The sequence below is a fragment of the Eucalyptus grandis genome, chromosome 8, assembly GCF_016545825.1.
Source record: "Eucalyptus grandis isolate ANBG69807.140 chromosome 8, ASM1654582v1, whole genome shotgun sequence".
NCBI classification, from domain to species: domain Eukaryota; kingdom Viridiplantae; phylum Streptophyta; class Magnoliopsida; order Myrtales; family Myrtaceae; genus Eucalyptus; species Eucalyptus grandis.
The window spans coordinates 50,414,273-50,428,704 of NC_052619.1; the positions used below are offsets into that span (position 1 = coordinate 50,414,273).

Sequence of the window (14,432 nt, forward strand, 5' to 3'; positions counted from 1 at the left end):
TTTCATTTCTTTCGAGCTTAATCTAATTTGACTATTGTAGGGCACTTAGTACTTCAATATAAGTAGGCATATGGGGGGTTACCTAAAAAAGAATTATTTATCGTTTATTGAAAATAAGACCGCGTACAGAGAACATAATTTCGTCATTTGACCTTGAACTAGCTTCGGCATCTTGTTAATCTGAAGTTAAAGCCGTATAAGCACTAAACCTGCGGCCTAATTAAGGCCGGCACCGTCTTCTAGTAGCTAACCTCCCCCCCCAATGGAAAGTGGTTGACTTGGGATGAGATCTGAGCTGGCAATTGCCAAGGGGACCCGCAACTTTTTCTTTTCTTTTCTTTTTTTCCCTCCGTTGCACGCTCGATGGAATTTAGAATCTTGCAGCGTCACCCTGTGAGAATCGGCCAAAGGATATTCTCACAGTAACTAATGCTGCCCATGACCCATCACAGTTGCATGACTAAGGATAGAAAAGAAGAATGTGTTTGTTCTTTTGATATCAACTGGGGGTGAAGCATGCCTTGTGCTGAATTCTCTATGAGAGAATACTTTTAAAGATATCATCTGATATTGGGGATAATATTTCTTTATTTTCTAAAATAGTTGATTTCCTTATTAATTTAGATTATTTACTTTCCTGCGCATTTTGTTTAGGTGTAAATACCCTTCTCTTCAATTGTGTAAAGATGAATTGGTTTTCTCTCCTTTTCTCTTGAAGATCATAAAAAAATTACGCATTTTTGACATTCTGCTTGTGATTGCTCTTGGAGAAGTAGAGGTGGCAAGAAACTACATGAGATCATGATCAAATATGAGCCTGAAGTGAAACATTTCTGAAGAGCAAATGAGTTCTACAACAACCGATTTATTACAATCGGTGATTCTCGTGGACCACATCTGTATCCTAAGGCTACGCAATCCGATGCAATCAAAGTGGGAGAGACATTCTGGCATTGGAGAAGCGGGAATCTATTAACAAAGCATATGTTTTCAACATTAAGGAGTTGCATCTAGTTCCATGTGCCAAATCCATATTCTTCTTTTTTCGAGAAGATCTCCAAAGGATATTCTTGCAGTGACTAATGCCGCGCATGCCTGATTACAATTGCATGACTAAGGAGAGAAAATAAGGTTGTGTTCTTTTGATATTAATAGGGAGTGAAGCTTGCCCTTGTTGTTGTATATTTATGGATGGTAGAGAATTCTCTATTAGATAATACTTTTAAAAATATCATTAGATATCGGGGATGTTATTTAATATTTTATTAATTTTCTAAAATAGTTGATTTCCTTATTAGATTACATTATTTTCTTTCTTATGCATTTTGTTCAGATATAAATACCTTTCTCTTCAATTGAGTATAGATGAACTAATTCTCTCTCATTTTCTCTCGAGGATCCTACAATATTTACGCCCTAACCACATAAGATCATGATCAAATATGAGCCCGAGGTGAAACATTTCTTCAAAGCAAGTGAGTCTGGTAACAATGGATTTATTAGGATCGGTGATTCTCTTAGACCACATCTGTATCTTAGGGCTACGCCATCCGATGCAATCAAAGTGGGAGAGACATTCTAGCATTGGAGAAGTGGGAATCTATTAACAAATCATACGTTTTCAACATTAGGGAGTTGTGTCCGGTTCGACGTACCACATCCATATTCTTCTTTTTTTCGAGAAGATCTCCAAGAGGAAGGACAGTGCTACGACAATAAGCGATCGAATAATAAATTTAACACGAAGAAAATAAATCGAATGCCGAATTTTCATGGTTCAATCAGGTGATGTGACTTATGTTCACGGGGAGAACAACAAACAATTACACTATAAATCAAACGATACAATGAAGATTACATTTACACTTGAGTTATTCATGTTTTTCAGTCTCCAATTACACTCATTGACCCACATGTGTTTACCCTACAATATCTCACGAAATAATTTCTCATTCTTACAAAGGAATTCAAAATTTTACTAAGCTTTAATGAGAATGGAGGGCTTGGTCTGATAATTTATCCTCATACATACAAACTTTAATGATAATGACTCTCAACAGTCGCAAACCTTTGTAATTCCGTAATCACACAATCTAATCAAATAGGAATAGTCATAGTCGATAGAGGACAACATTAGCAATTAACTAGCCCTCGACACTCCCAACAACATCACAAAAATACTTCAAATGGTAATTTTATTTAACTTGGTCCTATTTCGCTGTGGCATGGTAGGAAACGGCTGTATAAAAGCTACACAAATCAATTTCATCAACCAATGTTTACATCGGCAATGCTAAATTCCTCGCTACGATATAATGATGATTGCCTTCTCACATTTCTTTAAGTGGGTAGAGACAAGACGGAAAGAATTAGCATAGCCCGCGGCAGCCCATCTCCTTTTCCGTTGATAATTGCCTACTCATGTTTAGCTTACTTCGATAAAGCATAGAAAATACCAACTCTCTAATGTTTCTTTTGTTTCGCGAGAAAGGTGGCGCTTTGAAAAATATTTTTTAGAAGGCTATATTCCAAGAAAATATAATTACTTTTAGGGATTCAAGTGTCAAACTTAAAAATGAACCGGAACCGGTTACAGAACCGGTTACTTTAGGGCTCCAAAAGGAAGAAGTAGAAGATGTCGAGATGACCTTGATGAGCCCCAAATTAACTCTTCATTCAGACTTTACAGTTCACACAGTCATGCTGCCGGACGCCGCTATGAGTCTCACCGTTGGACGCTGCTCGCCCTCTAATACCATATAAAAGAGTTTAACCAATTGTTTAAGCACAAAGGCAAAGGGAGATCCATATGTAAATTAAAAGCATAAAAATCACATAGACAAGTGATACGTAATATATTTCTTGTGTGATTATTTGTTATTGCTAAATACAGTAATTTCCAACATTAGCACATAACATAATGTAACAAATTCATAATTTTAGTGATGATTGATTCATCAGAGCACGACCCAGGATAATATCCCCTAAGATAATAGTATATAACACTCCATTTTCCTGGTAAATTGCGTTTACTAGGCAAATCAGAATTTAATAATTCTAAAGAGTTGGTGATTTTAGGTAATCATGCACATCTCTACTTTCTAATGTCATCTTAGTCAGCGTCGCTGTTATCTCAAACTTCTTCTGATTTTGATGCGACTCGGCTAATTGTCTATGTTTCGAAGAATTATGTATCCCACCTCTGGCATAATAAAATAAATCATGCAATAATGAAATACTCGAACGTTTTTTAATTTCAAACATGATCGTATGTAAACTATTAATATCATTTTCCCTATTAAAGACAGTAATTCTCTCGTAGAGCGTATCTTGTGCTTTTAGAGACATGTGAATCAGTCACCCGTCCATTCAACCAAATCCATTTGTCCCGTCCCTAGTTCAAGAGGTGTCATCTACGGCTTATAGGTCTGGAGCAAGGACTTTGCAATTTTGAACCCAAGAAACATTTTCAAAGAGTGGGCAACTGGAAGAATTTTCGAAATTATAGAATGGGATTTTTAGGATACTATAGAATCTATTGTTTTTTGTTTTATGCCAATGTAGTATAGTTATGAAAATCAGCGTGGTCTCATTCAATTAAAAGAACTAATACTTTATGCATTAGAAAATGTCATGAAACCATAAACTATAAGATATTGCATTTTACAACGTTTTCCACTTACTTGTGGTGAACACACCATCGGTCATTGTAAAATATCATAAAATACACAAGAATCCCATTTGCACTTGATTACAATTTTAAAAAAAAATGACATTCGAATTCTGGACCAGTAGAAATGTATGAAAGGTGGTCTTGTCCTTTCCTTTCCATTGTAAAAAACAAAAAGAACTTTAGAATGTTTTGCTTTTTAGTTTTGATGGGCAAAATGTCGTAAATTTTAAAATTTTGTGCTTTAGGACATTTTGAACCTAAATTAGATTAGATATAGTAAACATCTGCACAAAGTTGGAAATCCATATACCATGGCGTTCTACATGTGGTTATTTATGATAGAGGTTGGTCAAGTGGTGACAATATTTATATTTTTGGTGGGAATTTCTCAAAACTTCTCTTGGTGACACCAAATTATTGGTGACCCCATTCATTGCATAGAAAAATTGTTGATCGATCTCGACTCCCAAACAAAAATATTAAATTACATCTACACATTAGGAGCATTACCATTTAGTAGTATTAAGCTCACATAAATTACATTATAATTGGACTGAGTTAAGTGAGGTAACTCTGATCTTGATAGGATTATCTGGACTAAACCCAGGAATACAAAATTCGGCCAAGCACATGATATGATTGGATATATCAATATTTGAACACAATCACCGGAATTCTCTTTACCTAGGGCATTGAATGGTCACAAACGAGAAAGGTACTTCCACAATAATAATATGTTCTGCACCACCGTCCAAAAAAAGAAAAAAGTTGCACCAACCATTCCGAAAACATTTCTACATACATAACATTGGCAAAATGGCGATGAAAAATGCCATATAATTTGTAGATGATAAAGTTTTATGCATCAACTTGTGGATGATTGGATTTTCATTATATATATACACGCGCGTACACTATAACTTCTATGTCATAACAGTCCCACAATATAAACTTGTGAATAGTCTTAGTTATGCTAACTTAAAATATAATGATAACATCTGTATAAGACATCAGTCATGACACATTGATAAAGACATCAAATTTCTATTTGCAAACGGCCTATATAAACCATTAAACTAATGAAAGAGTCTCAGGTAAATTCCCAAACTCGCCTTCACTTTATTTACTATCTAGGAACACCCCCGCTAGGGAATAATCAAACCACACTTAGTTAGGTCCTTGGGCGAGGACTCTTAAACATTGACAAAAGGGTAAATCTCGTATACAAAGTTGCAGCTCCCGCCAACCACTCGCCCACCTTCCTTCCCGTCGCAACAGCTCGGAAGCTCATCGATTGCGCCCTTGAGACACTCCTTGCACTCGGTCGCCGACAGATCCCTCGTGCACTGCACCAATCCGTACAGCTTTGTCTTATCCTCCAGTCCCATCTCTCCAGTCGCGAACAGCTTCGGCACAGTGTAAGCCTCCTCGACCAGCCCGGTCAGCAGCCCCCTTACCCTGCCGTTGAACGCCTCCGGGTGGCTCACGTTGTTCACGTTCCACATGTAGAACTTGTTGGCATTGTCGATCTGGGTAAAGATGAAGGAACAGAACTGAAGATATGAAGATGAAGAAACAGAACTGAAGCTGTGAAGATGAAGGAATAGAACTGAAGAACTAAAGAACTTGACAATGTGAAGAAGGAGAGATGTGTCGAAGACCAGAGGATCAATCAAGAAACTTTGATTTCATTTGTTTCTATGTCTTTCCTATTGAAGAAGACGAAGATACAACAGAAAAACAAACTTTCACAAGACTACTTTTCAATCTGTTTTATTTCTCAACTGAATAACTGCTCACGAGTCTTCATGAGTTGGCAATCCGTGTCGGTCTTCATCACAAATTCTTCACCATTGATGATGATCCATATCACTCTTCATCACGATCATTTATTTGAGTTGTCGTGTCTTCTCCAGTCTATGTTATCTACTTTGTTGCTTTGCAGCTCTCCCTTCTTTCTAATCTCAGCCTCTGTTCTTTTTCCTTTAATATCAGTCTCAGCTTCTATTCTTTCTCCTTTAATATCAGTCGGTGTTTTTGATTTATACTCCTTAACATCCCCCCTCAAATTGGGAATGGGTGGAGAACCAATACCCAATTTGATGCACAGCTGAAAATGTGTAAGGCGAGGCAGAGATTTTGTGAAAATATCAGCAAGTTGATAGTCGCTTGGTGATATTGCTAGTATAAGTACCTAGAGGGGGGTGAATAGGTATATAAAAGATTTTTCTTCGATAATTGCACAATACTAGGCAGTTGATGGATTTGAGACAAACGATAATCAAAGTAAGGCGAGAGAAGAGAAAATTGAACACGCGGTTTATAGTGGTTCAGCTTATATCAAGCCTACGTCTACTCTTCTTCACTGACAGCCTATTGGCTGGATTCCACTATGAACAAAAGAGAAGTTACAGCACAGCTTTGCCTTGATTCCACAATGTAGATGTTCTACCACACCTCCTCAAGATTTCTCACAAATATAAACTCTCTTTTGTATACAAGTATTCGCTCAGAGTAATTGTCTAAACAAAAAGGAGCTTCAGACTTTGGAATTCTTCTATCGCGCACACCTCAAACAACTAAGACCTTCTTCCTTATATACTCCTTTATGCCATCATACCCGTTGGCACTTTCCAAAGGAATTCCTCCAATCTACCCGTTGCACGGAATCAATTAGGAAGATTGTTCGAGCTATTAAAGGAACGTGTCGATAGCCCATCAATCATGTTCGCCCATACAATCAGGATCTCGGTTTCCATAAGTAAAACCTTCCAAGAATATTTAGGCAATCATCGAATCTTCAATTTATCGAATCAATCTCGATCAATCAAAGGATTCCGTTACGTCTTCTCCAGCCACGAGATCTTCTCCAGTTGATAAGATTAAATCCTTGACGGAACATCCAGTTCTGGATAACCTTTCTTCAACGGATTAGAGACTGTCAATGAGGATAGACTTTGAGTCTTGAGTATGGCTGTCCGGAGGTTTTCAGACTTTAAATAGCGAGTCTGCAAGCCTTCGACTAGATCGATGGAAACGTTTTGTCAACTTCAAAACATTTCAAGAAGATTTCTCCAACAATCTCCCCTTTTTGATGGTGACAAAACTTTCCCGCAAATTTGGATAACTTTGACTTGCAAAACATTTCTCAAACACATATGCATATCTTATAAAGATAAATGGCTAAATGAATAACACTAGAATCTGCAACCACAGAAAATAGGTTAGTCTAGTGTACGATAAAGCCATCCATAAGATATCAATACTAGTTAATAGAAGCAGTCAAGTTCAAGTCTAGTTCAGTTTTCATCTAGACACAAAACAAAGTCAAACAGAGTTCAAACAACAAAACAATCCAACAAACAGTTAAAAGTTTAACAATTGAAAGTTTGATCAAATCTTGCATCTCTCCCCCTTTTTGTCAACATTAAAAAGGTTGAGATGAAGTCAAGATTGCTTGGGAACGCGGACAAGCTGGAAATTTTCCATAGACTGAACGATGCTTTCCAGCCTTTTAAAGTCTTCCTTCAGTTGTGCAATCTCCTCACTCTTGGCATTGGCCTGATTCTGAACAGAGAAGGCTTGTATCTTATCATTCAATGAACAGGAAGAAACTTGACCCGCATTCTGCAAGTTTTGAACCTCACAACCCAAGGCATAAATTTGACCTCGCATCTCCAAGAGAATATCCATGATTCTGCGAAAATCTGATGCATTATCGTTTGAGTACTTGCTTCGGCTCGATCTGATGGAGTAAATGCAGACGACGGTAGATCAGCATAATCTCGCAGGTTTGGTGATGAGACTTCATGACCTTCCTCTAGAAACTGAGCGGCATAAACATCCTCTGGGTCTGCAGGTGCGACTGACTCCTTCACTTGCATCAGGATATGAAGACTTCACTCCTTTCTCCCGATCTCCCCCGTTTCCATGCCTACAGGTGGAGAAGAGTGTTCCTCGGGTTCTCCTTCTTCTCTTCTTTCTTCTTCGGAGTCTTTCCTCCTCTGCTTCTTTTTCAGCTTCTCTTTCTTCTTCTTCATTCTCCTCTGCTTCTTTCATCATTTGTTCCGATTCTTTCGTGGAACAGACGACTTAAATTCTTCAAAGCCATTGCGAGACGGTGATGTCTTCCTCATCATCTTCATCCTCAACGAGGAGAGCTCTTCTTCTCTTGGATGGAGCAACCATGGGCTCCTTCCCTTTTCTTTTAGCTGCAGAAGAGATTTCATGAGATTTGGCAGGAGTTTTCTCCTTGAATTTCTCCAACTCCTTGCTCAGTTCCTTCAGACGCATTTTGGTCACCATTTTCAGACCTACCACCATATGATCGCATGGTCGAACACAAAAGATTTGCGGAGGCTGAATATTCAGATGTCCGAATAACTTCAGTAACAAGGCTTGGATAAGGGAGTTGACCTCTGTCCTTCATCATTGCTCTATACATGTGAAACATAACAAAGTGTGAGGGAGAGAAAACATTTTCCCAAAGAGGATGGCATACATCGGCTTGGCCTCGAACTTGAAACATCGGTCTTGGAAGTTGATTTCGGTCGGAGGCAATTAATCACAATCTTGTGAAGCAAGATGTTGAATGCACTCATCCTTAAGTAGGTGCTCTTTTCATCTGTTCTCCTGTCCTTCACCAGTTCCAATGTGGCCCGAGCAATGGAAACTTTGATTGGTTGATATCTTCCTCTTTCAACTCATAACACATCTGCCAGCATATTCATATCCACAACATAGTCCTGGTCTTTAACGCTGAAAGAGAATCTATTCGCATCCAAAAGCTTAGATTTGAATAGAAATATGCAGTTAATTCAAAGCATAGGCCTCTGTAGTGTCAGAGTAGAACTTTTCAAGTTGAAGATAACTGAACTTTTCCCTCAAGTTCACATTCACAAAGATCCAGAAAATCAAAATCCACACTCCTAGGGTTTATTACCCCACGCTTCAGCAATTTCGAGCACAGATCCTTTTGTTCCTTCGATCTGAACAAATCTCCCCTTTTTCCTTGATTTTCAACCGCAACACCCATTTTCGGTTGAAATTGACTATACAATTTGTCATCATCATTCCCATCTACAGATTTGATCCACGAGGATCACTTGGGATATTCGCAAGGGTTTCCTTAGCCACCCCTTTACGAACAATTCCCAAACTTTCCATTTTTCGCAGAAAGATATATTCGTTCCCATGTCCTTTGTCTTTAAGAAAATCATCAACATAGTTCAAAGGAGTATGAATTCCTTTTAAGGCACGATATAGCTGGTAAATATAAGCGGGCTTTTGAACTCTTACAGGGTCTGCATCGTCGATGATTTCTTCCTATTGTTGATGATCAACGCCTTGAGGACTAGATGGAGGAGAATGACACTGCTGAGAATGTTGTGGGCTCGGTTGCTGTTCTGGAGACACTTATTCTTCAGTAAGATCGAAGTGCGTAGGCCCCTCACTCATTCGCCGTGGTCCCCTGCTTGCGATTCTCGAAGACTTTCTTGAAGATGACATCTTTCTCAGTTTTTGAAAGATTCCTTGCTTGTCTTTCCCAAGAAAAATGACAACTTTTTGAAGATTAAACAAAGAAGACAAACGGGAATGGAGGATCGATGCTTTCTAGGGTTTTTGAGAGTAAAGTGAAGAGGAATCGACAGTGCACGATCGGTTAAAAAGGAGAGATAAACGAACCGTCTCAAAGGAAATAAAAAATGCCTTTTCAAAATAACTGTCTTTTTCCGCAAAAATAGCCATTTCAAAAATAGCTTCCTTTTTGAAAATGAAACGATGCAATAATTACGTCAATTAAATATAGCAACAATTTATACACAGTCTGACGATCGTACCTTTTCAAGATGAGATTAAAGAGAGAAAGACTTACAGTCAGATGATCGTACCGAGACTATCTTACTGATAAAGTCTTGTATGTCTGAGTCTGAAAGTCTTTAGACTTTGATATCCTCATACCTCAAAATGTTGAGTCTGGAACGGATAGATTCAAATTGATTTTTCTCCAAAGGCTTTGTGAATATATCCGCTAGTTGGTTCTTTGAGTCAACAAATTGAATTGAAACATCTCCATTTTGAACATGGTCTCTAATAAAGTGATGTCGAATCTCTATATGCTTTGCTCTTGAGTGGAGAATTGGATTTTTGGTGAGGTTGATAGCGCTGGTGTTGTCGCAATTAATCTCCGTGCATGAGTCTTCAATTTCAAAGTCTCTTAGCTGTTGTTTTATCCATAGAATTTGTGAACAGCAACTTCCAAGGGCTACATACTACGCTTACATGTTGTTGAAAGAGACACAAAGTGCTTTGTTTCCTTGAAAACCAAGACACCGTCCCCTTCCAAGCAAGCGGCAAGTTCCCGAAGTGCTCTTTCTATCAACTCGCAACCGGCCAGATCGAGTCCGAATATCCCGGAAGATTAAAGTCTCCCTTCTTAGGATACCAAAGACCGATGCTTGATGATGAAGCAACATATTTAATGATACGTTTCGCAAAGACCTTTGAGATGGGATTCTCTAGGATCCGATTGAAACCTAGCTTGAGATGCAAACACTCAACAAAATGTCGTGTCTAGAAGCGTAAGATAAAGAAGTGAACAAATGATGCTCATGTACAGCTTTTGATCAACTTTCTTCCATTATTCATCTTTGTCTATCTTCAAAGAACTTGACATCGGTATGTCGGTCTTTTTGCACTTTTCCAGTCCAAACCTTTTGACAAGATCATTAACATATTTTTCTTGATAAATAAAAGTTCCTTCATTCAATTGTTTTACTTGAAGACCAAGAAAGAATGTTAACTCTCCCATCATACTCATTTCAAACTCATCCTGCATAGACTTAGAAAATTTCTTGCACATATTTTCATTAGAGGATCCGAAAATAATGTCATCCACATATATTTGAACAAGTAACAAACTTTTGTTTTCCTTTTTGATAAATAAAGTCGTATCTACTTTACCTTTGACAAAACCATTTTGTATTAAGAACTTACTTAATCTGTCGTACCAAGCTCGAGGTGCTTGCTTTAAACCATACAAAGCCTTTTCAATCGAAGACCGAGTCGGCTTCTTTGGGTCTTCAAACCTTGGTGGTTGTTCCACATAAACTTCCTCATGGATAAATCCATTTAGGAAGGCGCTTTTGACGTCCATTTGGAATAACCTGAAATTCTTATAACAAGCAAACGCAAGTAATAGTCGAATAGCTTCTAACCTTGCTACTGGTGCGTAAGTCTCATCATAGTCTATTCCTTCTTCTTGCGTATATCCCTTGGCCACGAGTCTTGCTTTGTTTCGTACGACTTTTCCTTTCTCATTCATCTTGTTCCTGAACACCCATTTAGCTCCAATAACAGTTTTACCTTTTGGTTTGGATGTCAATTCCCAGACATCATTAATGTTGAACTATCTGAGCTCTTCTTGCATAGCTTCAATCCAGCTTTCATCAGATAAAGCTTCTTCTATGCTCTTTGGTTCAATTTCAGAAACGAGAGCCACAGCACTAGACTCTTCTCGCCTTTTGGATCTGGTGCGAATTCCTTCATTAATTTCACCGATAATAAGATCTTTGGGATGACTGGACTTATGCTTCCAGTTACTTGTTGATTTGTCTGGTTGATGATCTCTCTCTTTATTTGGATCTTCACGAACAACCTAATGCTGGTTTTCCAGAATCTGAGATGCTTCTTGAGTTGTAAGCTTTGGAAGGTCTGGAGCAGGTTCAGACTCTTCTTGATGAGTCTAACTTGATTCATCTTGCGTTGAGTCTTGAAATTTGACATTCATTGACTCCTCCACAGACTGGCTCTTCTTGTTATAGACTCTGAAGGCTTTGCTTGATGTAGAATATCCAAGGAAGATACCTTCATCCGATCTTTCTTCAAACTTACCAACTCGATCTTTTGCATTTTTCAATATAAAACATTTGCAACCGAATACATGAAAGTATGAAACAATAGGCTTCTTATCTTTGAATAACTCATAAGGGGTTTTCTCTAGAATAGGTCTTAAGAAGACTCTTTCCACAACTCCATTTTGCTGAGGAGTATATGGAGAGGAGAACACATGCTTAAAGCCAGATTCATCACAAAATTTTGTAAAATCTTGATTTTCAAATTCACCTCCATGATCTGTTCTTATACTTGAGATAACACATCATTTTTCATTTTGAACCTTTTTAGCAAATTTTTCAAAATACGAGAAGGTTTCGGACTTACTTGCAAGGAAATATACCCAAGTAAAACGGGAGTAATCGTCCACAATTACTATGCAATATTTCTTACCTCCAATACTCTGTGTTCTAGTTGGTCCGAAGAGATCCATATGCAGCAACTGCAGTACATGATTAGTAGAGACATGATTTATTGGCTTAAATGAATTTCTTACCTGCTTTCCCAGAATACATGGAGTGCATGGATCAGTCTTTTGATAAGGTAAGTTGGGTAGTCCTTGAACAAGCTGCTTTGATGAGATTTTGGCTAATTGTTTCATGTTGACATGACCAAGCTTTCTGTGCCATAAGCTTGCTTCGTCTTGAATTGAGATAAGACATTGCGATTCATTTGGTTTCACATCCAAAAGATAGATGTTTCCATGTCTTCGACCCATGAAAGACTGAGTAGAGTCTTTATTGATTCCAGAACATATTCCTTCTCGAAAGAAGATCTTGAAACCAAGTATCACACAATTGACTAATCCGAGAAGATTGTAATTGAGTCCTTCCACTAAGGAAACATTACTTATTGAGAGATTTCCAATTTTCACAGTTCCAAATCCCATAATACTTCCTTTGATGTTTCCTCCAAATGAAACTTTTCCACCATTTACTTGAGCAAGCTTTATAAAACAATTTGAGTCTCCCGTCATGTGTCTTGAGCATCTGTTATCAAGATACCACTTTACCTTTTTCTTGAAAGTGACCTGCATTTAAAAAAATCTCAAGCTTTCTTTGGTACCCAAACTTTCTTGGGTCCTTTGGTGTTAGTAACATAGCAGTATTAGCCCATATTTTCTTAAAGGTTTCCAAACCATAGGACACTCTTTTTCAAAGTGATCCTGGACTGTTGCACTTTGAACATCCGAGAGCATTTCTACCTATAGATTTTACAAAAACTTTCTTGAAATGATTTTTGTAAGCCTCTCTCGAGAGTCTTTTCTTAATTCTTTCTTTTACTTTAGGAAAATCAATCAAGGGAATTGTTTTCTGCTGTCATACCTAGACCAGACTTATTGAAGTAAGGTCTTTGAGCCGAAAGAATTTTTTCAAGTTTTTCAGACCTATTGAAAATTTCTTTGAAATATTTGATAAGTCTGTTTTTAAAAGAGCATTTTCTTTTAAAAGATTATCTTCATTTTCTATAAGAGTGGAAACAAATCAAGTCTAGACTTTTAACTCTTTCTACTAAAACGTTTTCCTTTTGTTTTAGAGCTGAGTTTTCTTTTTTCAGTTCGGAAATTCTTTTGAGGGAAGTCTTAAGACTAAAACACAGTTCATCAATGTATTTAGAAACTTTGACAGGAATTTTAAAATTACTTGCCTCAAATTCACTGTCCGAGTCGATCCAGTCGAGTCCGATTGTGCCATCGACATAGATTGGCATATTCATTATCACTTTCTTCACACTCGTATCACTCCAGGTTTCGGCTTTGAGAGCTTTTCGAAATTTTTCAGCTTTTCCCTCTTCTTCTTCAGAAGAGGACAGTTGGGTACGATGTGTCCCTTTTTCTTACATTCAAAGCGAGACTACATCTTTGCTTGGTTCCTCATCATCAATAGACTTGGTCCGCTGTCTTTGAAAGCTTTGTTTCTTTGAGTTGAACCTTCTTCCTTTTCTATTCGGTTTTCGAATCTTCTTATCATGAGAGCAAGCTCCTCATCGTCCATATCATCTTCAGAATTTGTATCATCGAATCATCATTTGATTTTAATGCAATGGATTTCTTACCTTTTGGATCTTCATCTTCATTGATCCGTTCCACTTCATAAGATCGAAGAGTTCCAATCGCCTCGTCGACGATGAGATAGTGGCATAATTCTTTGCGTCTCTCTTATCGAAATCTTTATGTGATTCCAATCCTTGGAGAGTCCACGCAGTAGCTTGTTTACCTTCATGGGATCGAAATTGGTTGACCTTGATTTTCAAGACCATTCACGATATACGTAAAAAGACTAAACATGTCGGTTATAGATTCTCTTGGTTTCATTGAAGGCTTCGTATTGACCAAGAAGAATGTTGATTATTGTTTCCTTCACTCGATTTGTTCCTTCATAGGTGATATGCATCTGTCCCAAACTTCTTTTCTGTAACACAAGAAGATATTCTATTATATTCGTTGGTGACAAAGCACAATATAAGGAGTAAATTGCTTTTGCATCGAGTGCTTGTCTCTTGATTATCTCTTCCCGAGTCATTCCGCTGGTCTCAACAGTTTCTTTCCCTCTTTCGTAGACTCGATGCGGTGGTAGGAGTAATTCCTTTTCTACAACGTCCCATTCCAGAGGATCCTTTGATCGTAGGAAAGCTTTCATCTTGTTCTCCAGATGTTGTAATCATTTCCATCAAAGTAGGGTGGTCGGTATTGCTTTGCCCTTCCATCGCCCCGGTGCTAGCATACTAGCCATGGATCTTTTACTACGAAGTAAAACACTTCAAATAAAGTAAGTACATGTGCTCGATACCAATTGATATTGCTAGTATAAGTACCTAGAGGGGGTGAATAGGTATATAAAAGATTTTTCTTCGATAATTGCACAAT

The 14,432-nt window shown here is 37.9% G+C and overlaps 1 protein-coding gene across 1 annotated transcript in view; it reads right to left on the bottom strand.

The window, feature by feature from the left end:
• Positions 1-4,709: 4,709 nt before the first annotated feature.
• LOC104439852 (cysteine-rich repeat secretory protein 38) overlaps positions 4,710-14,432 on the bottom strand; it is a 28,691-nt gene continuing 18,968 nt past the window's right edge. Inside the window, exon 2 of the mRNA XM_039300085.1 lies at positions 4,710-5,202. Within this exon, the coding sequence (XP_039156019.1) occupies positions 4,867-5,202 (336 nt within the window). The 3' untranslated portion in view covers positions 4,710-4,866. The remainder of the gene's footprint in view (positions 5,203-14,432) is intronic.